The 23,312-nt window shown below is 46.7% G+C and overlaps 2 protein-coding genes across 2 annotated transcripts; both read right to left on the bottom strand.

The window, feature by feature from the left end:
- Positions 1–883: 883 nt before the first annotated feature.
- On the bottom strand, positions 884–3,649 carry LOC124657332 (U11/U12 small nuclear ribonucleoprotein 35 kDa protein-like). The gene is made up of 8 exons (XM_047195903.1): positions 3,481–3,649; positions 3,279–3,376; positions 3,136–3,187; positions 2,653–2,723; positions 2,455–2,545; positions 2,297–2,372; positions 2,128–2,206; positions 884–1,645 (listed from the first exon to the last, which is right to left on the bottom strand). Exons 1-8 carry the CDS (start codon positions 3,632–3,634, stop codon positions 884–886), a joined length of 1,383 nt encoding a protein of 460 aa, XP_047051859.1. The 5' UTR covers positions 3,635–3,649.
- A 1,454-nt stretch (positions 3,650–5,103) lies between these two features.
- LOC124657331 (PTI1-like tyrosine-protein kinase 1) lies at positions 5,104–21,492 on the bottom strand. Its single transcript, XM_047195902.1, has 7 exons — positions 21,354–21,492; positions 6,914–7,149; positions 6,710–6,836; positions 6,283–6,586; positions 5,808–5,940; positions 5,394–5,480; positions 5,104–5,277 (listed from the first exon to the last, which is right to left on the bottom strand). Exons 1-7 carry the CDS (start codon positions 21,481–21,483, stop codon positions 5,104–5,106), a joined length of 1,191 nt encoding a protein of 396 aa, XP_047051858.1. The 5' UTR covers positions 21,484–21,492.
- Between the last annotated feature and the right edge of the window lie 1,820 nt (positions 21,493–23,312).

Below are 23,312 nucleotides of genomic sequence, written 5' to 3'. Positions count from 1 at the left end.
AGCGGTCTGATCTTGATCCTGCCGGGGCCGGTGACCGGTCTGGCCGTTGCCGTCGCCGCCATCTAGCTAACGGCCGCCTGCACACGGCGGAATAGACGAGGAGATGCATGCGTGTTAGCATATGATGATGGAAATTTTCAGCTGCTGGATGACTTGAGTATACTTACAATGTGCGGAGAACGCGTGGCATCCAAGGATGAGCACGAGGATGAACACCGATTCAATCAGTGTTGCCTTCTTGCTTCTCATCTGGCCGCGGGATCTGTAGCACGTCATGCTTGATGGATTATCTGTATATGTATACAACTAGATCGACGAAGCTGTTATTTTGACAATAGATCGACTAAGCTGTTTATCGACGAACACGGCTCTTGTGCTTGAGTCGAGCCTCGTGCTACTTATATATTGGCAAAGACGTAGATATACAAAGCAGTCTACCATTATGCATTAATTAAATGGATATCATTCCTTGGATAAATAAGATAGCAGTGTAAATATTCAATTAGTTCATCGTTATGGCTACATATCCTTTTGCCTTTTTTTATTTCCAGATAACATGGACTAAAAAGATGAGTACTACATGTTTTTAGGACAGAGCATAGCAATTGAACTTTTCATCTGTCTTCTTTTCCCTCTATGGGCGCACCTGATTTACAATATATTTTCATTATTAAGTTCAACACGAAAAGGGCTTTCAAAATTTGATCTCACTTGGATAAATTTCTGCGAAATTTTTATGGCTGTAGTTATCACGTAAAACCAACGGCATTGCAAAGTTTAGTCACAAAAATCTGCCCAATAACTAACTGTACAGAGCCTACACACATAATCAAATCAAATAGCGAGCAGACAAAGTTTCCGCATGATGGAAAGTGACTGGCATCTAGTGGCTGTAATCTTGGCTCTCGGATCTCCTGGACCGAGCACGGTCACCGTGACTACGGCGACCATCGTCCCGGGAACGGCTGCTGCCGCCATCATCATGTGTCTGCTCGCCGTAATGCCTCTGCGCCCAATGAGATCGATGACGAGGGCTGCGGCCAGCTTCCGTCGAGGTTCTTCCTCCTCTGACCCTGTCATCCTCGTTGCCTGGAGACACCTCTCCGGGCTCTCGGCTCCTCTGCTTGCTATGGCTGCTGTCATATTCGGCAGGGCTTCTCTGCCTACTGGGGCTGCTGATATCTCCAGGCTCCCGGCTTCTTCTTCTACTCTTGCGATGATGATAACCGTCGTCTTCGGTTGGACTTCTCTGCCTCCTGTGGCTGCTGATATCTCTGTGCTCTCGGCTTCTTCTATGCTTCTTATGATGATCTCTGTCGTCTTCGGCTGCACTTACATGCCTATCATAGCTCCTGATATCTCCATGCTCTCGTCGGCTTCTCTTCTTGCGATGGTCGCTGTCGTCTTCGGTCGGGCTTCTCTGCCTACTGTGAGTGCTGGCCTCCCTATAAGTAGATGATCTTATCCTACTTTGTGATTCTTCCCTGTGGTCACGGCTGCTTTTGCGCCTGCGGGGGCTGCCTTCGTCTTCGGTTGGACTTTTCCTTCTGTAGGTGCTATCAGCCCTGTCCTTGGATCTTCTCCTAGGAGGTGGCGACTCTTCCCTGTCAACGTTTCCACCTTTTCGTCTCGGTGGTGGGGGAACCTGTCACAGTGGGAGTACAATAATGTTATTTCACTCCATGGCAGCAAGCAGGCATGGAATAATCAAACCACTCTAAAAGATAAGGTACATAGAATAGAAACTAATATTCACTCCAAAAGATCAGGATAGCAGAGTAAATAAAAAAATGGTTCCTCATTGTGAACACACTCACTGCCGTGGTTAACTTGCCAGTGTTAATGTCTGTAGCTACTCATGAGAGGTTTTAGTAATGACAATGATGAGTGAATATCAAGTTAATATCATACTGAGAAATATTCTTCTATTCTTCCTAATCTTTCAAGGCAACAGCCAGTTTATTCTACGGTGTCACAGAAAGAAACCATGAATTAGCACTTCCATTTTTTTAGCTATTAAGAGATGAAAATGCAACAGGCTCTAACATTTGATGTAGCAGTGATACCTAGTGTAAATATTAAATAGCACTCCCCTTTAGCAGTACAGGGTAAAAGTGATGAAACTACCTGAAAACGTGTCATATATCGCCCTTCAGGTGGTGGTGGGATCCCAAGCTTTTTCAGTTCGTCATAAGGAATAGGCCGCCTGTGTTTTATAGAAATACACATTGTTACTCAAGTCTCATGACTCATCTCGTAAGAATATATAAAATGTAACAAATGTTTGGATTCATACAAGGGAGCACGAAATGGCCTCTCACGACCTCCAAATCGAAGCTGGCCAGATTCTTTCTTTCCTCCAAGGCCTCCACCTGTAAGAAGACAATCCCATGTAGTAAGAAGATCAGCTCAAGCACGCTGAGTCATACATTATACTTAAGCATGGACACATACCTAGCCTCCTTGGAATCCATCCAGGCATAAGTTGCTGCCTGTAGTAGTCTACAATCACTTCACTGCCATCAATAATGGAATGGTGTGCATCCTTCAGGGCAAGGGCAGTATCAAATAGATTTCAAATATATGCCTAGAATGCAGCAGGAAACGAACAGGCAAAAAAGGAGTTTAAGATATTATGAAGTTGATTGATACCTCGTAGGCACGACGCATCTCCCTGTCCGTTTCATACTCCACAAATGCATAGCCACGAGAAGCACCAGTAACTGCAAATGTAGTAGCCTGGTCAGTCAAACTGAAATTGTAAAGATTGACGTATGCAACAAGTCGCGCGCTAATGAAACACTGCTAATTGTCTGTGTACCAACAAGGACAGCTACGAAGCTGCTAAGGCACTAACGAATTAGCGAGTTGACCTGAAAGTTGGAGATTGATGCAACACTGTTTTTGATTGCAAGATAAAACTCCCCATTTAAGCTTATCAGAAGGTAGTAGAACGTTCCACTGTGTTACCTATGCCACATAGAACACTCCAATTTGAACCGAGATGAACTGTACTGATTTTATCTTCACTATAATAGCATCATGCAATTCGTGCTGTACGGTTGCGAAGTTCCCAAATCAAGCTATTCTCGAATAACAGATGCTAGAATCCAAGGAGTAAAATGCTCAACTCACCAATATCCCGCACCAGTCGCATGCTCTTCACCTTCCCGTACCTGCCCATCGCCTGCTCAGCACACCGAATCAGCAGAAACAGTTCAGACCATCAGACAGGAAAGGATACACCCAGCACAGAGGCACACGCCAGAGACGCGCACCTTCCGGAGCGTCTCGTCGTCGGTGAGGCGGGAGAGGTGCCCGACGAACACCGTGCAGTAGGGGTCGCCGGCGGCCTTGGGGTCCCCGAACGGATCATCTAGAGAAGGAATGGGACGAAAAAAATCAGACACCGAGTGAGGGACCTGCAGCGCGTTGATGCGCGAATGGGAGAGGAGGGGCGGAGGAATGGAGAGCACGCACAGAGGCCGGCGGTGGAGCAGAGGAGGGCGCGGAGGACGGCGTTGTCGTGGGGGGCGACGTCCGTGCCGTCGATGCTGCCCGCCTGGATCGGGTGGTACTTGTCCGCGTAGAACACCGCGCCGGCGTTCCCGCCGCCGCTTCCGCTGACTCTCATCTCGCCTCCGCCGCCGCCGGATGCTGCTGCTACCTGCTGACAAACCGGACGCCGCTTGGTGGCCGCCGCCGGTGAGGAGAGAGCCGCTCAGGGGAGCGGGGGAAGAGAAAAGAGATTGGGCCGGGCTGAACCGTCAGGTAGGCTCGGTCAGTGTAGGAAATCTGACATCCACTCGAACCTATTTCTTGGAATCCTTTGTTTATTCCGTGATGAAATAAAACAAACTTTCATGACATGAAATCTCACTGGATTGAAATGTGCATGACATTAAGATATTGCGTTTTTCATATTCCTACATTTGTAGAATCATATGAATCAAAGAGGCATGTAGTGTGGTGCGCGTAGTGAAACATGCTTCGAATTCCAGGCTTTCAGTTTCAGACAGCTTATTATTTTGCTCAGTTTTTATTATTATAAAAATAGTTTATTAACTCAATATGTCTCATCAAGGTGACACCGTCAACCGATTCATACCCATCCTCTCCTTATTTTGGCCATTTCTAGAACAGAGAGATTCTCCTAGTGATAAACCTTCTTAGCATGTCTATCATCTACCCAAAGATACGACACATTAGGAAAATTTAGGGCTTCTTTGGTTTGCAGAATATGAAAAACAAATGAATAGAAGAAACACATGACTAGAATGTCATGATCACATGTAGAATTCTACATGAGTTTCTATATTAATTAAGTACATATCATAGTTATTATGAACACGTAGGAAAATTTTATAAGAGGTTTATCTCTTGCTAGCAATCATATGAAATTGTAGTGTAGAAAATTAGTCCATAGTAATTATTGAGGATTTATTCCTTTGAACCAAATAGACCCTATAGGCAATCCTGTAGATTAAAATCCTACAAAATTTTCTTCGAAATCCTTTGAACCAAAGAGACTCATAACCTATTAAAATCACAGAACTAGATATCACATTATCATCCCATATGCATCATAAGGTATTTTCCGCACCATCTCTCACCACAGAATTGCATGGACAATTCAACCCATTTACATGAGTTTATTAATTGGAAAATGGAGATTTTACCACAGTTCCTAGATATCTGCCTCCGCTTAGGCCAACAATAGTATCCGGTGTACGGAGTTCGGACATAACTCATAACAGAAAAGGGTAATAAAATGGACAAGAATGTGGGCATTTCTCATTGTCTCGCAAAAGAATTAGGTTCGACAGTTTATACAATCGGTGGGTGCACTATCAGCTCAAATTCACAATATAAAGGAAAACCCAGGAACATCAAGCCATGAACCAATTATTAGATCCTTCCCCAATCCCCACAGTACACTATATATAACCCAGAACACGATTACTGAGGTGATCATCAAGAAAACACATCTCGCACGCATGGGCCAAACGAATGCGACAACACATCATTCAGCAAAACCACACAGAAAATCAACGAGAACAGAAGCCAGCTGCTGAACTCGGTAAAAGCAGGGGTACTGTGAACTCATGCTGAAAAGGATGTATCGGCACTACAAAAGTCATCTGTTGTATTAGGCGCAACAGCTGATGAAGGTTGAGGTTTATGCTGAAAAGGGGGAGAGAGTGCCTTGACGGCAATGCTCATGCTAGGCCTATGATCTGATTCGTACTGCAAGCAGAGCGCTGCCACCGCTGCAAGCTGCAATCAACAGGAAAAAACCATTCAGTGTTCAAATTTGTTTCAAGTTGTTTCTTAGGTAGTGACAGTGTAAGAGTGCGTGCGTGCACAGAGAAGGGAGGGAAGAAGAGGCAGACCCTAGCAACGCCTTTTGGGGGATACTTGCCCTTCAACCTGGGGTCAACACATTCTTTCACTCTATCCTCAGTCAAACGAGGTATTGCCTGTGTCCACAAAAAGTAGTATCAACCATTCAGAAATATGCAAATTTTGATTCAAATTCTGCCCATTTTTTCGATGATCGTTTACCTTACACTTATGTTGCAGGAGTCTAATTTCAGACTCCCAGAAGTTCAAACCGGGTAATTTTGTCGGTGTTTTAGACCCTAGACTCTTGTTGCCGTTTTCTTCGTTTTATTTAGATTTTTTTACTTGAAGTTATTGTCTTTACCATTAAGTTGTACTAGTAGGCAAACAAATCGTATATAGAATACTGTAGTATTGCGATATTGTGAGATCAATTGTTAGGAACAAAATACAGAAATACTCACCCATGTAACTAGACTCTGCTGACCTCTAGGCATTGTATGATCGACTGGTTTCCTTCCTGTCAGAAGCTCTAAAAGGACAACTCCAAAGCTATATACATCACTTTTCTGACTTTGCAGGCTAGCCATGGCATACCTGCATTGTCAATAAACAGCACTTCGTAAATGAAGCAAGAAATAGTGTGAATTAATAATTAAATCAAACCTAGTGCAATGGCAGATCTGCATATGTGAAAATAAAGAGGAGGTGGAACTAAAGCTATTCATTCCACCATAAATATTGTTTTGAAATGAAAGTCTTGTTTAGCTATTGAATGTTTTCTGAATAATACTATCAGTCTATCACAACTCACGAGTGCCTAATATGAAAGAAAATAAACATGGTTTAAAAAAATTTATGGGGTGATATCTCTATGCTCGAAAGGAACTAATCTGCAAATACATATGATGTTCTCAAGTAATCAAGTTGAATAATTACTCAGGAGCATGATAGCCGAAACTTCCAAGGACACGGGTGGAATGCAAACGAGCAGCCATGTCAGGAGACTGATTCGAAAGATTAAAATCTGCAAGTTTTGCTCTGTAGTCCTCAAATAGAAGGACATTGCTAGATCGTATGTCCCGATGGACTATCGAAGGTTGAACCTTCTCATGGAGATATTCAATCCCCTTAGCAGCATCTACAGCAATTTTGACCCGCTGCATCCAGTCAAGTTTTGCTCTGTAGTCCTCAACACATTCTTTCGCTGGGCCAGGCTGTGCACCAAGGACACCTTTCCTTCCTTGTTTGCCACAAATAAGCAGAAACAATTTCAAATCAGACCAGTCTCCAAGATGAATTGTTTTGATTATGGTAGGTCTAATGAAAAAACATGCAATCATTTTCCAAGACATAGCAAGCGTACCATGCAAAATATCATGTAGGGAACCCATTGTAGCAAATTCATAGACCACCACATGTTGATTTCCTTCCACGCAGTAGCCAAGCATTTGCAGAAAATTTTCATGTTTCAATCTTGACACAATCGAGAGCTACAACCAAAAAAAAAAGAACAAAGAAGTTAATCATGAGTAAAGCTATCATAAGTAGCAAAAGCTTCATGTTATACCTGTGTAAGAAATTCATTATCGTGCTCAGGGTCTGATGAAGTATCAAGCTTTTTAATAGCAACAGGTTCTCCGCTGTCTAGAATAGCATAATACACTCTCCCGTTTGAACCTTCACCGATCAAAGCTTTTGACCCAAAGTTTTTTGTCTTTCCTTTCAGTTCGTCAAGTGAAATTTCAGGTACTTCAATGGGAGGAGGTGCTTTTGTTGTCTCACTTTTGGAAACAAAGCCATTTTCTGTTAACCATATGTTTACATACAACTTTAGGCCCGAACAAAAAAAAGCACAGCAGAAAATTATAGGATACCTAGAAACAAAGCACTTATCATAAGAAACACAAATTAAATAAAAAATATTTAACACATGAAAAATTGTTAGATGGTTCAGCTGATAGGTAAGATAATCACAAAAGGTGTAAAAAACAATGTCGAGAATGCGCGACTTTGCATTACACAATACATATATTTCGCTTTGCTTGTACTATCTCTGTTAGGGATTATAAGGCCGGCACGTATACCTAGATTGTAAATTTGATCAACGTAATACACGATATATATTACAAAATATATATGATTAAAAAGTTCAAGCACTCTACTTTCTAATGATATAATTTGTGTGCCTTAAAATTCATATTATGTTAGTCAAATTGATGATCAAGGGATCCGCACCGGCCTTATAATCTCAAATGGAGGGAGTATGTCGTAACATTAAAGATCATAGATCAAAATTTTGTGCTCATGCTTAAATTGTTCTAAATCAATTGACAAAAGATGGTAAAGTGTTGCTAGTCATTTCACGGAATACCTGGGAAGGACTTGTTGGGTATTCTCCTCATGTGGGCTGTGAGGAGATGACCTTATGAAGCCTTTTAAGCGGCTCAAACAAGTGCAAATTCCCACTACCCGTTATGGTTATAACCAAGGAAAAAAATTACGCGCTAAATGAAATAGCGTGGCATTCCAAAATACGCTATGCACGTTATAATGTGCTAATAGCACGCTATTTAACAAACTAGAGTTTCACAAAAAAAGATAAATATAGCATGTATACGAAGGATTTTGGCAACTAAAAAAATGTTCAAATGGCAATGATCAATAAATCAAATGAAAAAGTTCATATCACAATGAAAGACAAAGAACTGTTATAGCCTAACTAGTAACGTCAACAATTCAACAACCATAGTCTAGAACTAGTGGGCTGAAAGGTTTAAAATGGCTAATTGACTGCTCTATTCACTACTAGGAAAAGGCTTACCGCCGGCGTCCTAAAATGGCTTACCGCCGGCGCCTTCGCATACGCCGGCGATCACCTCGCCGGTGGTAATGCCTCATCGCCGGCGCCTTCCAATTCGCCGGTGGTAAGTAGCCGTTACCGCCGGCGTTTTACACACTCGCCGGGGGTAAGCGTTTCCGCCGGCGCCTTCGCATCTCGCCGGGGCTTGGATGTTACCGCCGGCGCTTCCCGTTTCGCCAGCCGATAACACTGACAGGAGCATCAGGTCCTCACCGCCGGCGCTTCCTATTTCGCCTGCGGTAATACTGACAGGACCATCAGGTCCTTACCGCCGGCGCCTTCCCATTTCGCCAGCAGTAATATGAACAGGAGCAAAAAAATAAAACTCGAATTAGACAATATATACACCAGAATTCATAGCATATACACAGAATATACAGGCAAGTACAAGAATGACAGCAAGATATACATCAGATGCAAGATAAACATCATTGGCAATACACATCATTAGAAAGTCCCGAAATGTCCACAACATGCATGCATGCATCAATAACACAAGTGTCGACCATATGGTTCAACCATCACGACTCGAAGTAGCACAAGATACACAAATAGATATAAGTCCACTCGACGACCTAGCTAAACAACAATGACATAATAAACTAGAGAGACGGTGGCGGCAAGCATCATCACGATGAAAGGGGTCCTCCACATCTCCCTCCTCTGTCCCGCTCGAAAGTTGGCGTATCGAGTTTCCGCCTCCTCCAAAGTGGTGTACCCCTTGTAGCCGTTGCCGCCGAAACGGTGGACCTGCCTCCTGCGTCTTCCCAGTCCTCGTAGACTCCGAGAACCCTGCCGTGGTAGACGACATAGTACGTCATCTATGCAAACACAGAAAAAAGAAATGAAAGTTGTTAGTACATTAGTAGAGAGAGATATAACATAGAGTAGTGCAAAGAAAAAGCATGGAAATTACTTAAGTAATTTTATGACTAACATTTGCAAAGGACAAAAGTGTTTGAGTCAAGTCGGCTTCGGCGGGAAGGGACGGATGCCCTCGAGCGTGTTGAATGTTCTGTCGTCATATCCATCTTCTAATCGGCCTTCTATCTCGGCCTTAGAAAGTTCGGGACCATAGTGAAACAAGCCACCATTACCGCGTACATCCCTCCACAGTATTGTGCAAATGGTCCGCTGGATGGCACGGAACTCGGCTCTCACGTTTTCATCGGTGGTGTCCGCCATGTTCACGGACATCCGCCGAAGACCGGATGGCAACAAGAGATCGTTTCGAGACCTTACAATCGACCTCATCCGTAGGATGGCAAACCAGGCCTCCATCCCATTGTCATGCGCCGATTGCTTGAGGCAGGGAACTTGGTTATGTGGTTGCACACATAGCAACCTTTCACTTTCTTCTCATGCCTCGATTTTGTCGATGCCAACCTCGGCTATGAAGCCGCTGAGGGCTTTATCAAGTGTAGACTTAATGTCGGTGAAGTCCTTGTCCGGATCAAGCCCGGAGTCGAGGTAACCGACATCCGAATGATACGGGTAAAAGAGGAGGAGGGTGCAAGTACTTGAATCTGCGCAAAATGGAAATAAACCATCATACTCGATCAACTATGAAGGAAATTCATGAAAGAATGTAATAGAGGGTACTCTAGTAACCAAATACTTACTCGCGGAAATATGGTATGACAAAGCATTTCTTATCCTTGTTTAACACCAAGAAATCCTTGATGTACTTCGCTAGAAACGCTTGTTCGTTCGGACGACAGCTGGAGTCATGTAGAAGGGGTCCATGATAGCGATGTGCGCTGTGTTCTCCATGGCGATATCGTGCGCCATGCTGAGCGATAGGAGGCGGACCAAGTTTCTGGCCGAGCTGTTGCATGTTCAAGAGCCCGAAGATGTCTTCATGTCGAATGAACATCAAGTCCGCGAGGTATGTGGTGACAAAGCCAAAGCCAGTGGGCACCTTCGCCGTCAAAACCGGGTACGAGGGATTTCTATCTCGAAGAAGTAGGTCCTCCTTCATTAGAACAAGTATCATGCAAGCTCCTCATATCCGGCGTCACCTGCTGGACAATGTGTGCCGGCAGCATAGGCTGGCCTATGTGATGCATCTTCCTCCACGGGGTCGGCAACTTGTCATTAACCACTTTCTTGCTTGCGGCAACATCTCCGGACTTCTTCCGCTTCCCGGCCTTCTTCTTACCGCAACCGGGAGTGGCGTTTTGTTTCATACCCTCCGTGGTCGCACCAAGGAGTGTCCTCGGGGTAAGCCCAACTCGGGGTGGAGCGGTGAAGGCGGTAGTGTCTTCCTGCTCGGGAGTTTCTTGTGAAAGGAACAACTTCTTCTTTAGCGTACGATCGGCGGGTGGCTTGTAAGGAGAAACCCCGTCGCCCTCCATCTCAGCGATGAACGTATCGATTGGAGCTTGATCGATGTCCAACGCGTTTCCGTGCCGACTCTCGGGCCGACCGTCGGGCTGGCTATCGGGCCCAAAAGGACCACCAGCCGGTGGAGGACTCGGGGCAGCCGTCGCATCCCGAGGAGTGACCATGCCATAGCTTGCCTCCGAACCCGAGGCGGCGGTGTTCAGCCGAATTAGGGCTTTCGGCCATAGAAGGATGTGATTCTTGAGGTCCCCGAGAGTGAGCGGGGTTTCCGTTTCCGGGGTTGATAAGGAGGATGGAGGTCTTGGCATCCCGGTAACGACCGGTTCACGCGAACCCGGCTCAAGCTATCATCCATCCCGACGCAGTGGAAAATCCGCCGTGTTGGCAGGATGACACCGCCGCTCGCTACAGCCTTCAACTTGTTGTCCACATTCAGTAGCAAGGTGCAAGGAGTCGCGTTCGCCCGTGAAAACATGTGTAGGTCGAGAGAGGGCGACGACAAAGTAACTAATTTGTAGAGCTTGAGAGACTAAATTAATTACCGTGAGGGCGTCGAGCTCGGCTCGCATTGAAGGACCGAGGCCAGGCGTGCAGGTGACCGGGGGCTAGTACCGGGGCCCCCGGGTCCGGCGAATCCTCTCTAGCGCCGACATTGCCGGCGGGTGGAGTCACCAAGTTGGGTGTGCATTGAGCGTGTCTAGTTGGAGGCCGGTTGTCCGAGTTGCCGGCGCCTAGGCTGATAACCGGCATCGGTCCCTTACCGCCGGCGTCGAAGTAATTCTTCATCGACGAGCACAAGATCGGGGATGATTTCATTGACCCCGTTGGCCAGCGCGTCATCGACCTTGCTAGCAACCTCGGCACTGACGCGTTGCTGAACCTCGGCACTGACTCGTTGCTGAACCTCGGCACTGACGCGTTTCTCCATGGTTGTTTCCAAGTCGGCCACATTTTTCAGAAGAGCCTCGTGCTCCCGGTCCTTCTGCGCCTGGCGCGACTCCCTAGTGCTTGCGGGCACGTCCAAGCCATAGTCGGCAAGCTTGCGACCTCCTCCGGCGCCGGGGACACGGTGGGGCTTGTCCAAAAGCGGCTGCGCCTTCACGGTGTTCAAACCCCTGATAAAAGGCGTGTCCCACGGGACTTTGCCGGCCGACGTCCGGGACGAGGAGCCAGCTGATTCGGCGGCTGCTTGTTCCGTCAACTCGCCGAAGTAACATGAACAATTTTAGAATGTAATGGACTTGGTGAGCAGTATCAAATTAATAAGCCGGTAAATTGCTTACCACTGCTTTCTCAAGTGCCATCACCTTCGCGTCGGCGACCAACTCAACTCCCACCACCACATCAGGTTTCGTGACACGTTTCCCACCCAATTCTCGATGGTATCGGGACCTGAGATATGCCCTGAAGAGTGGGTCTTTGTACTTGGCAAAAGGGGGCTCGAGACCAGCATTTATGTAGGCCTGGTCCTCCTTGTCCCATACCGGCTGCTTGCCTTCGAAGCTACGACAACCGAGATTGTGGTGACCGATGTTCTTATCCGCCAGCTCCTTCCCCAGTGTCGATTGTCGTTTGGTGTACTCGAGCTCCTCGTTTTCCAAGAATTTATTATACTCGCTCCAGGCGTCATCCGCGGGAAGTGGCGCCGGATCTCTTCCCAAGTCTCATTGTCACCAAGCATCCCCTCAGCATGGTTTTATAACCGCTGAGGTTCTTGGAGAACTTAGAGAGGGCTCGTCTATTCACGATGTTATCCTTGGGATCCTCGTTCCTGTATTCCACAGGGAACTCATACCGTGCGTGCAGCCGCGCAAGGAGTTGGGCCTGCAGATGCTGCTTCTTCTTGGTTCGGAGTTTCGTCTCGTTGACGTCGACGACGTCCCGAAGGATTGCTCCCAGTTGGAGGCCGCACCCCTTCACCACGTGCTTGGGCTCAATAGGAAGACCGGTCTTGGCGTCCACCGCGGTGATTATGTCGCGAGTGGTGCCGACCCTGTTTGGGCGCCGCTGCTTACGTTTCCTCTTGGCCTCGGTAGTAGTATCCGAGCTACCCCCGGCAACGCCACTGTCGGTGGTCTCGTCGGCAGCGGCCCTCTCATCCTCACCATCGTTGTCCATCTCATCATCCCCTCCTCCGAGGACCCGTCATCGCTGCCCGGAAGTTCCTCCAGCTGATCCGAGACCATGAGCCTGTAGTGCTCATCCAACTTCCGCTGAGAAGACCCGTCAACGTCTTCGTTGGGGTCTGCAGAAGACGACATCGCTAGCTATATGTACCTAGCACTGCACAAACTAGCATACAGTAGCATCAAAAGTAATCAATTAAATAGCCAGCCAGTAGCTAAAATAGCCAGTAATTAAACTAGCTAAAACAACCAGTAGCATCAAAAGTACTCAATTAAACAGGCAGTAATTAAACATAATTATAACAGCCTAAGATCTTATGAGAGCAGTCCAGCCTTGAACTAATAGCTCCATCAGTATGTCTGAAGGTAGTTACATAGCACTTGTTCTAAAACACTACTAGGTGGAAATCCACGGCGAAAATTCAGCATGACCTTTGCTAAAATTGTCATGCCGGAGTGCCAGAAATTCGCCGGAAAGGAAGTTAATCGACATTCCGGCGAAACATTGGCACTCAATGTACCTGCAGATCACATTTCTACACTCCAGAATAAATGAACTGAACACCTAGCTTCTCAGGAAATCAACATCACAATTTAGCTCTTATTGCACTAGTATGTATTTAGGTAACTTAAATATACCATGTTGTTCATAACATATTCTTAAATTAATCAGCCCATGTTGGACAATGCAACACCAGGGAAGCAGATAACTTTGGAGTCTGTATTTCTGGGGAGACACCCTCACCACGCATACTGAAATACCGGGGAATTGCGAACATTAATTCGATCAGCCTGATCGACAGCTCTTTGGTCCATCCACAGGATGATGTTCATTCTTGCACAACCACTTAAAGAAACTGAAACAGGGGTACCATTAGCGTCAACAGCAACTGCAAGCAGTGGCTATGTTATCATCAAAACGGTAAAATCCCAGTCACCTGAGACACAAATTCCCCATTCAAATAAGTGGAGATCAGGGCAAACCAAGAGAGCAATGCATCCACCTATTTGGGCTTAGAAATGTCAAATAAGAATGCACAATACTGCATCAACATAATTAATCTTGGCAGTTCCTACTTGCTACATCAGATTTTCGATAATAGGAAGCATGGAATACTTAGACTGAACTACTATATTATTCAAACACCCTAAATACAAACAATGAAGCCGACAACCTCCCGATGCAACTTATTCTTCCGATAAATACATTTTGTGTAGCGTCATTGCTTGTACTGCACTTCGTGCAGTATGAGTTGCTATCACTCTGAACGATGTCATCAGACATTTTCAAGAAATTTTAGTGTCATGCCCATATACTTGGCAACATTCATGCACCAGGTACTAAAAATGAAAACGGGCTCAGACAGAGAAGTGCAACTGATGAAGAAAGTGAAACCTTAGAAACCAGTTAATATTCATTACAAGTACAAACATCATCAAGGTGTACAAAGTCTGAAATATCTGGCCGCAAGCTCTATGCTGTATTCACAAGATAATTGCTAGCTCTATGCTGTATTCACAAGTGGAGATCTTGCACTACTTAAAATCACACGTGATGGAAAATGGAGCCTTAGATAGTTCCGTGTCGATGGTGAGGAAGGAGGAGAGGGCAACGACGGCAAGGGAGAGAGGGAGGGGCGCACCTGCGGTGGAGACAGCAGCGACGGCAGCAGTTCGACAGCGGCCGTGGGGGTGGGGGACAGCAGCGACGGCGGCCTCCTTCCTCCTGCTAGTGGCCGACGATGGCGGCCTCCTTCCTCCTACTGATGGCGGCCTCCTTCCTCCTGCTGGTGGCCGACGAGCGCGGTGGCACGGCGGCGGAGGTGCTGGGGAGGCGGCGACGGTGAGGAAGGAGGAGAGGGAACGACGGTAAGGGAGAGAGGGAGGCAGGGGAGAGGGCGCACCGCGCGGTGGAGGGATCGACGGCGGCAGGGGCAGCGACGGCGGCGGATCGACTGCGGCAGGGGCAACGACGGCGGCGGATCGACTGCGTGGTTGATTTGGCCGTGGGGAACGACGGCCACACGCCTAAGTCCTGGAACGCGTACCCCCGGCGTTTTTGCGAAACCGCCGGCGGTAACGTTTCAGCCACTTACAGGTGGGTCCATGTGGAGTTACCACGGGCGGAAACGACCAATTCGCCGGGGGTAACTAGTTTTTTTTTCACAGGGCGCGCGATACACCTTTTGTTCCGTAAACCATATTGTTATTCAAAAACGAATCGATAGCAGAGTGGTTCCACTCAATTGGGCATAGCTGCAAGCATCGGGAGTTCGAATCCCACGGGCGCAAAAAAGCCACCCATTTTTTTATCCCTTTCCTAGACCTCTTTTGTTGTTTCTAGTCATTTTTAGAATATACTTGAAGGATAATTAAATTGCAAGACATAAATTTAGGACTTTAATTCTTGAATGACTTCAAAGTCCTTTCGAGGATATCCGATAAAAAACCAAGACATAAATTTAGGATACACTTGAGAAGGACAAATGGTTGTTCGAGAGATAATTATTATAAATACACAAATGACTTCAAAGTCCCTTCCGCTTGGTCCTTGTGACCCCACCGGTATCGTCGCGACTCCTTGTGTACGGAGGAACACTTGACCTAGGTAGCGTCGTCCTTCTTCTTCTTAGTGTGTAGGTTCTATCGTCTTCATCGGGTTCTTCCATCATTGGGTCTCCGACGATGCCGTCGAAGTCTTGCTCGTCGGCAACTCCATCCATTCCGACGAGGGCCCTTTTTCCTCTCCTTACGACAACACGGCTGGGCCTTGACGGGTCGAGTTATGAAGAAGCATTGCTCGACGTGCTTAGCCAATACCCAAGGCTCATTTTGCGCGGTGGGGTTCTTGGTCTTGGATTTGGGGGGCAGTCGCATGGTGGTGACATACGCATCTTCTTTTGTGACGTCCGTAGCCCATCTCGACACGAAACATCGGTAGCTTCTCCCCGACGTAGTCGAGCTCCCGGATTTCCTCGATCCTTCCGTAGTACCTTTTCTTCTCTTCACCCGTGTACGATTCCATCGTCACACCCGAGTTCCGATAGTCGCTTCGTTGTCTCTCTCCTCTGTGGAGAATGTGTAACCATTGATGTCGTATTTCCGATAAGTCATGAGGTTGGGGGCGGGCCCACAAGACAAGGCTAATATCATTTTGTCTACGCCGCTTGCCATTGGTGGGGGATTGGCATCAATCTGGTCTTTGAACCAGCTCGCGAAAGAGGAGTTGTGCGCTCTAAATACCTCTTCTTCCGTCATCGGCTTGTCAGCCCTGCTCTTGATCATGTTTATGTGCTGATCCACCCAAGGCTCTACCTCGTTCATGTGCTGTAGTGCTACTAAGTGGGCCCTATTAAAGTCTGTTCTCCTATCATCTTGATCCGCGTCGAGTTCCCTCCCCGCCGGCGTTGTGGCCTACTCCCTCGAATCTGCCGAGGTGCTTGTTGGCGGGCAATCCAACCGGATGTGGGTCGTCCTCGTTTAAATAATTCTTGCGTGAAAGAGATGCACTCCTCGGTGAGAAAGCCCCGGACGATGCTTCCATCCGGATGTGCCCCTGTTACGAACGTATCCTTTGATGAAGCCATTCATCCTTTCTAACGCCATCATGTTGTGAAGGAACGCGGGCCCAAGATCCTCGATATCGTCCACTATATGCACCAGCGAGATGGACCATGATGTCAAAGAATGCGGGCGGGAAGTACATCTCCATCTCGCATAGGATGGTGACGATCTCTTCCTGCAGCCTCCCGAGTTTCTTGACGGTTATCGACTTTCGAGTGATGACGTCGAAGACGTTACATAGGTCAGTTAGCGTCGCACGAACGTGCGGTTCCATTATCCCTCGGATAGCAACCGGAAGTATCTGCGTCATCATGACATGACAGCTCATGAGACTTCATCCTGTCGAAGATTTTTTTCGTCGGGTCCAGCCATCTGCGTATCAGCCCCGCGTAGCCTAGAGGAAATTTGACTTCTAGTAGGCACTTGAATAATTGTTCGAGCTCATCGGGATTTAGAGTGAAGCAGGAGGGGCGAGGAGTTTCGCGCTGCTTGGCCACCCTTTTGCGTTTGCGACCATCCGTTTCCTCCTCCTCGGTTTCCTGGTCAACCTGGGCGAAATGAAGCTCTTTTCTGATATCAAGGGCCATCAGGTCGTGTCTTGCTTTCGACCCGTCTTTGGTCCTCTCCGGCATGTTGAGCACCGTGCCAAGCAAGCTCTCACACACGTTCTTCGTGATATGCATGACATCAAGGCTATGAGGCGTACCGAGGATCTTCCAAGTACGGCAAGTCCCAAAACACGGACCTCCTTTTCCATACCCCCAAGAGCGGCCCGGGTTCCTTTTTCTTTCTCTTGTCTCCTTTCTTCCGCTTCGGATCTTTATCTTACCCGCCGGAGGGCAGTCTTTCCAGTTTTTCAACAGAGTATCTATCTCTTCGCCGCTTCTCCTAGGTGGAGGTCCCTCGACCTCATCCTTCCCATTGAACAGGTCTCCACGCTTCCTCCACGGGTCATTCTTGGGAAGCCACATTCGATGCCTCATGTAGACGGTTTTTGAAGACCCGGGATCCTTGCCCAGCTGTAAAAACGGCGTCTTTTCCATGCACCTCACACATGCCTTGTGTCCGTGGCACACCCGGCACGCGATATATCCGTATCCAAGATAGTCCTGCACCGTCGTCAACCGTGCGGCTTTCATACGGAAAGTTTCTTGTCCGTAGGCGTCCCAAGTTTCTGTCCCTTCCTCCCACAGAGTGACTAGCTCCTCCTTCAATAGCTCCAGATACAGGTTGATATCGCTCCCTGGCTGCGTCGGCCCTTGGATTAGCATACTCATGTGTATGTACTTCTTCTTCCGGCATAGCCATGGAGGGAGGTTGTACATCCATACAAACACGGGCCAGTGTGCTGTGCTTGCTGCTTTGGTTCCCAAACGGATTGAGTCCGTCGGTGCTCGCACCCAACCTCGATGTTCCTTGGTTCTTTCCCGAATTCTTCGTAATACTCATCGTCTAATGTTTTCCATCGGCTTGCATCCGAAGGGTGTGTTAGCACTGGGTTTTCAACCCGTTCTACATCACGCATCACCGCCTCCTTTCTTTCCGCGTGCCGGCGCATGAGCTTTGCTTCCTTGGGGTCCACGAAGTACCGCTGCGGACGGGGCGTGAGCGGGAAGTACCACACAACTTTTCGAGGAGATTTTTTTGTCCCTCTCTTGTATCGAGATTCGCCACACCGTGGGCATGTATCGAGATTGGCATGCTCGTTCCGATATATTACGCAGTCCACCGATGCATGCGTGGTATTTCGGTGCGGTAAATCGAGAGGGCACACGATTTTCTTGGCCTCCTGTAGGCTACCGGCACACGTGTTATCTTTAGGAAAGTGGATCTTCAAGTATCCGAAGAGTTCGTCCACGCTTGTGTCCGTCCATTTGTGCTTTGCCTTCATCTCCATAATATCGAGAGCGTATCTCAGACGGCTCTCCTCCGTCCCACGAGCTGCATCGTACAACGGAGTTCTCGAGTCTACCTCGAGTTGATCTAGCTTAGCCTTCCGTCTACCAGCGATTTTGGGGTCGGTCGATGTGTTGCTGAGAAGAAGTTCCTGAACATGACGGTCCTGCACGGCCACGGTTAGCGGGGTATTTCTACTCATGTCCTCGTCGGCCGCATGCTCTTCCCGACCTTCTTGATCACCATCAACGTGTGCGCCATCCTCTTCAACCTCGTCTCCATTGTCGTGTGGGGCATCCTCTCCATCACCTTCGTTATCATCATCTCCACCATCATCATCTCCATCATCATCACCATCGATATCATCATCTCCATCATCACTCATCCACTGAGTATGCCCCTCCATGAAACTATACCTGAGCAGGTGTTGATTCACTATGCCTGAGAAGGGGTCAAACAACGATCCTAGCTTGCATCTTCAACAAGGACACATTATATCCTTTCGCTTATTTCGATACATGTAGGCCGTCGCGCGTTCCACGTATCTATCCACGACGCTTTCCCTCATCGCGATGACCATCGCCGCCTACAAGACAAGATAATTGATTACACCGCCGTCTCGGTTTTCACGGAAAAAATTCGGCATGACCTTTGCTAAATATTGTCATGCTGGAGTTCCAAAATTCGCCGGAACGGAAGTTAATCAACATTCCGGCAAAAACATTGGCAACTCAATGTTCCTGCACGCGTAAACAAATGCAAAACAATGCATTTACATATATGGACCACCTTTTGCCACCACTAGTACTAGTGATATAACCGCGAATTTTCGCCAACATATGAACATTCTACTCATTTAGTTATGTACCTATTAGTTGCCGCGACGTCCAAAAGCACCCGAGAGACGCCACATGTCGACTTTAATGCTTGAGAGATCTAGAGATCTAAGAAATGGAGAGATCTAGCTAGATCTAGTGGAAAAGGTGGTGGGAGGACATAGATCTAGATCTAGATTATGCAAATCATGCTAGAGGGGCTAGATAGTGCATGATTTGCTCAAATACATCATATTTTATTGGTTGAAATAGCTAAAATGGGTGGGGGAATGAGCTAACTAGTGCTTGGGTTGATTTGTCATCACATATGAGTGTGTGTGGGTGGTGGTAGGTGGCTGGTCGGTCGTCCTAATTAAATGGACATGCCCAGGTTACCGCCGGCGCCTAAAACCCAAAATGCCAGCGGTAGGGCACGTTACCGCCGGCGCCTACAACCCAAAATGCCAGCGGTAGGGCACGTTACCGCCGGCGCCTACAACATAAAACGCCGGCGGTAAGTTAAGGCCAGGTGGCCCACCCTGGCTCGGCAATACCGCCGGCATCTACTGCGCGCGTTCGCCGGCGGTAGAGCCCAGTATCCCCGGCGCTTTGGGCCCAATACGCCGGCGGTAAGGCTAGGCCCAAATGGGACCCCGCGGCCCATTGCACCCCCGGCGCCTCAATTTTCGTTTCGCCGGCGGTAAAGGAGCTACCCCCGGCGCCGTCCTACGTGTTCGCCGGCGGTACTGTTAGGCCCCCCTGGAAGGTATTACCGCCGGCATCTTCAGCTCGTATTTGCCGGCGGTAAGGAGTGCGGCTATAAGCCTTTCCCTAGTAGTGATTTCTCTGCGAAAAATAGCGCTTCTATAACGCTATGAAAAATAGCATGCATAGTGCCGCTAATAGCGGGATTAGAGTCGTAGTGAGACAAATATGCATAGTATAGTGTTCACTCTCTAAATACGCTATAGCGCCGTTAAAAAACCAAAATAGCGTACTATTTTTTTTTGTCGGTTATGACCGATGGTTATTTTGAACATTGCACATGAGGGAATGGAGAGGATAAACCTCCCCTCGAGCCACCACTAGCTGGAGTGACGAAAAACAAGGTTAGCCTCTATTGGAAAAGAAAACGAAGGGATAAGAAAGAGAAGAAATTGAAGAAAGAGAAGATAGTGATGATGCAACTGATGAAGGCAGTATAAGTCAAGGACATGACCAGCCATCTGATGGAGATGGTGATGAAGTTTATGATAATCCACCTAATTCCCCACCGTTGCAACAATTGGATAGAAGTGGAGGAGATCCGAGTACCTTCCACCAAATATCCACTACATCAATATGTGTTGATGACTGATGCGAGATGAGCCCTCATGCTATGAGGTGGTAGTGTCCGATGAGCACAAGAATGAATGGTCGGAACCCATGCAGGATGAGATGAAATCCTAGTATGAGAATGACACTTTTGAGCTGGTGTCTTTTCAAAAGGGCAAGAAAGCACTGAGTGGGTGTACCTCACATCCAAGGTGTATCGCTAGATTGGTTAGACAGAATAAAGGTATTGACTTCGATGAGATATTCTCTCTGGTGGTCAAGAGGTCTTCGATCAGAGTTGTGCTTGGCATTGCTGCCCCCATACACTTGGAAATTGAACAATTTAATGCGAAGACAGTATTTGTACATGGTGACCTAGAGGAGGAGATATACATGGAGCAACCAAAATGATTCATGATTGTAGATAAGAAGCAAGTGTGCAGATTGAAGAAGAGCTTGTATGGCTTGAAGCAAGCTACTTGGAAGTGGTACAAAAGTTCGAGTCAGCTTATGATTAAGCTTGGTTAACATAAAGCACAGCCTCATCAGTGTGTCTTTATAAAGAGGTAGACGTGTCTTATTTATACGTATATGTTTTATGGATATGTTTCCTTCCGACATCAGCAACGATCCGTGAGTTAAAGTTTACGGTTCCATTAGTTCTGCCTGCTACATATTTTCAGATCGTGTTTAGGAGTGTGCTAATCTCCAATTAAGAATTTACCAGTTCCTGCAAGTCTTCCCAGCAGATACCATGCATCAAATTGTATGAAACGATTATTGCAATCTCCCTATGAGTCAACGATATCTTTTTTTCCCGAAAGGTGTAGAGATACCACAACTTTTTCAGCACACCGTGATGCCCTGGATATATGTAAGATAAAATCACCGAAAGTGTGGATGATATGATTCTGGAGAACCCAAAACGACTATGTTTAAACCAAGCAACTAAACCTCAAGTTTCCACAAGAGTTGCAAACCCATTCCCCGGTGGCATTAAGAGCCTCAAATTCAATGGAATTGAATATAGGCAGGTTAAATTACACTAAACAGCAAAAAAAAAGTCAATAGAGGATTGAGTGGTACCTTCTTTCCTCTTCCCACGCCTACATAGCTCTTTCTCATCCGGGCGGGAACGGAATTGATTTTCACGTTCATGATATTCACCATGACCTTGTGAAGGATGAAAATTTCTGCCGCAAAACCACCGGCACATGATGAAGACCTCCTTTTAGTTATTCCTATCTATATGCCTCTGATTAATCCTAAGGGAAACACAAGAACATTTTGGCATCAATGCAGATTCCTTTTTTTTTATAGAAGTCAATGCAGATGTTTAGCACCATTTTGGCATCAATGGACGGTAATGGAGTTAGATGGTGGGTACGAGTACTAATCTCAATCAGGACAGCCGTAGGCCATAGCCATCATGGAAACTTTCCAGTGAGAAAAACTATTGCATAAGATTGTGGGCATGCATCATCCGTGGAGCAACGATTACATGTGCTCTAGCTGGTAAACCAAGGCGAGGTTTTCATCCTGTCTCTGCAAGTGAAGTATCCTATACCAGCAGTGAGCAGAGGCACAGACCCGCCGCGTGGAAGGAACTGAGGAAGCACAAGCACCGAAGGGAGCCAGGGGTGAAGGGGAAGGACAGAAGGGAGGAAGCGTCACCTGAACCGGGGGAAGCACCCGCGAGATGAAGAGGAGAATAAGCAGCGGGCGACGAGCTGGCGGAACGGATCCTCTCGTGGTGGTGGTCGTGGGTGGGAGACTCGGAAGGGAGGGGTTTAAATACTTGTTCGTTGAACGACATGGGCCAGCTGAAATGGCAACTGGTTTAATTCTACCAACCCTGTTTTGCCCAATAGTTTACAACAAATTGATGGCCCGGTCCATTTGACTATTCAACTCCAGGCTTAACGATATTATCCTCTCTCTGCGCAGACCTCCGTCGGCGAGGCCTAAGGTCAACGGTATTACACAGGATGAGCCTCAAAGGAGAACATGGGAGACGACTAGACGAGCGATGCGAAGAGTATCACAAAGCAGTAGTAGTCGCTTCTCAAGTCTAGGCATAATTCGGAGCAGGCAAGCAGGTAACAAGAATGTGGCCGCTTCTCATATCACACAAGCTTCGAGTTCAGCACATTATACAATCAATCGATGATGTCAGCTCAAAATCACAATGGGAAGCGCAGAAAATGTCAAAAGCATGAGCTAATTACAAGTTTACGACCTTCCCAAACTAGTAAGCATGCACGTGCAACGCACGTCTCTAAAATGTAAGCCATACTTTTTATGTAAGTGTTTGTGCAACATACTATTCGCAAAAAAAAAACATTGGTTCAAATCCATAAATCTAAATGAACAACACCATATCTGAAAGAAATTTCTTTGTCATATCAAAGGTTGAAATTTAGAGCCACCGAGAATGTATATAATATAAACGGAAATACTTTTGTAAACTCATGCATATGTGTGGATGTTTCCATTACCGTCCATTTATTTCTCGAGATTCGTACCCACCATGGTAGATGTAAATATTCATTTCTCTCACATCTTTTTATTCAAATCTTAAAGAACAAAGGACGGTGAAGAAAACACCCCACACCCATGCATGGGTATACAAAATTCACTATCATAATATATATTTATGACTTATGAGACAACTTTAGCCAAAGCAGTAGCGGATTGCGGTGAAACATCTAACTCCATGTCTGAATTCTTCCAGTTGTATCAAAATATATCTTTCAGTATTGAATTATATTTTTAGAAACACTGGGCTTGTCTTTCTTTCAGTTGTATCAAAATATCACATGCACATCGTCGGTGCCCTGTAGTTGCTAGATTACATGTTCATAATTCATTACGTACTTTGCTCTTAATAAGCAACTGGAAAGGCCTCGTTCAAAGTAAAATGCGTAGAAAGTGGAAGAGAAAAATAAAAGAAGAGGACACCTATATATCTTTGTCATATTTTTAGAAAGTGGAAGGGAGGTTTGGGTATAGAAGTGCTTGACTTAAAAAACAAATGCCTATTAA

Source organism: Lolium rigidum, chromosome 5 (assembly GCF_022539505.1).
Source record: "Lolium rigidum isolate FL_2022 chromosome 5, APGP_CSIRO_Lrig_0.1, whole genome shotgun sequence".
NCBI lineage: Eukaryota > Viridiplantae > Streptophyta > Magnoliopsida > Poales > Poaceae > Lolium > Lolium rigidum.
This window is presented reverse-complemented; position numbering and strand designations above follow the sequence as displayed.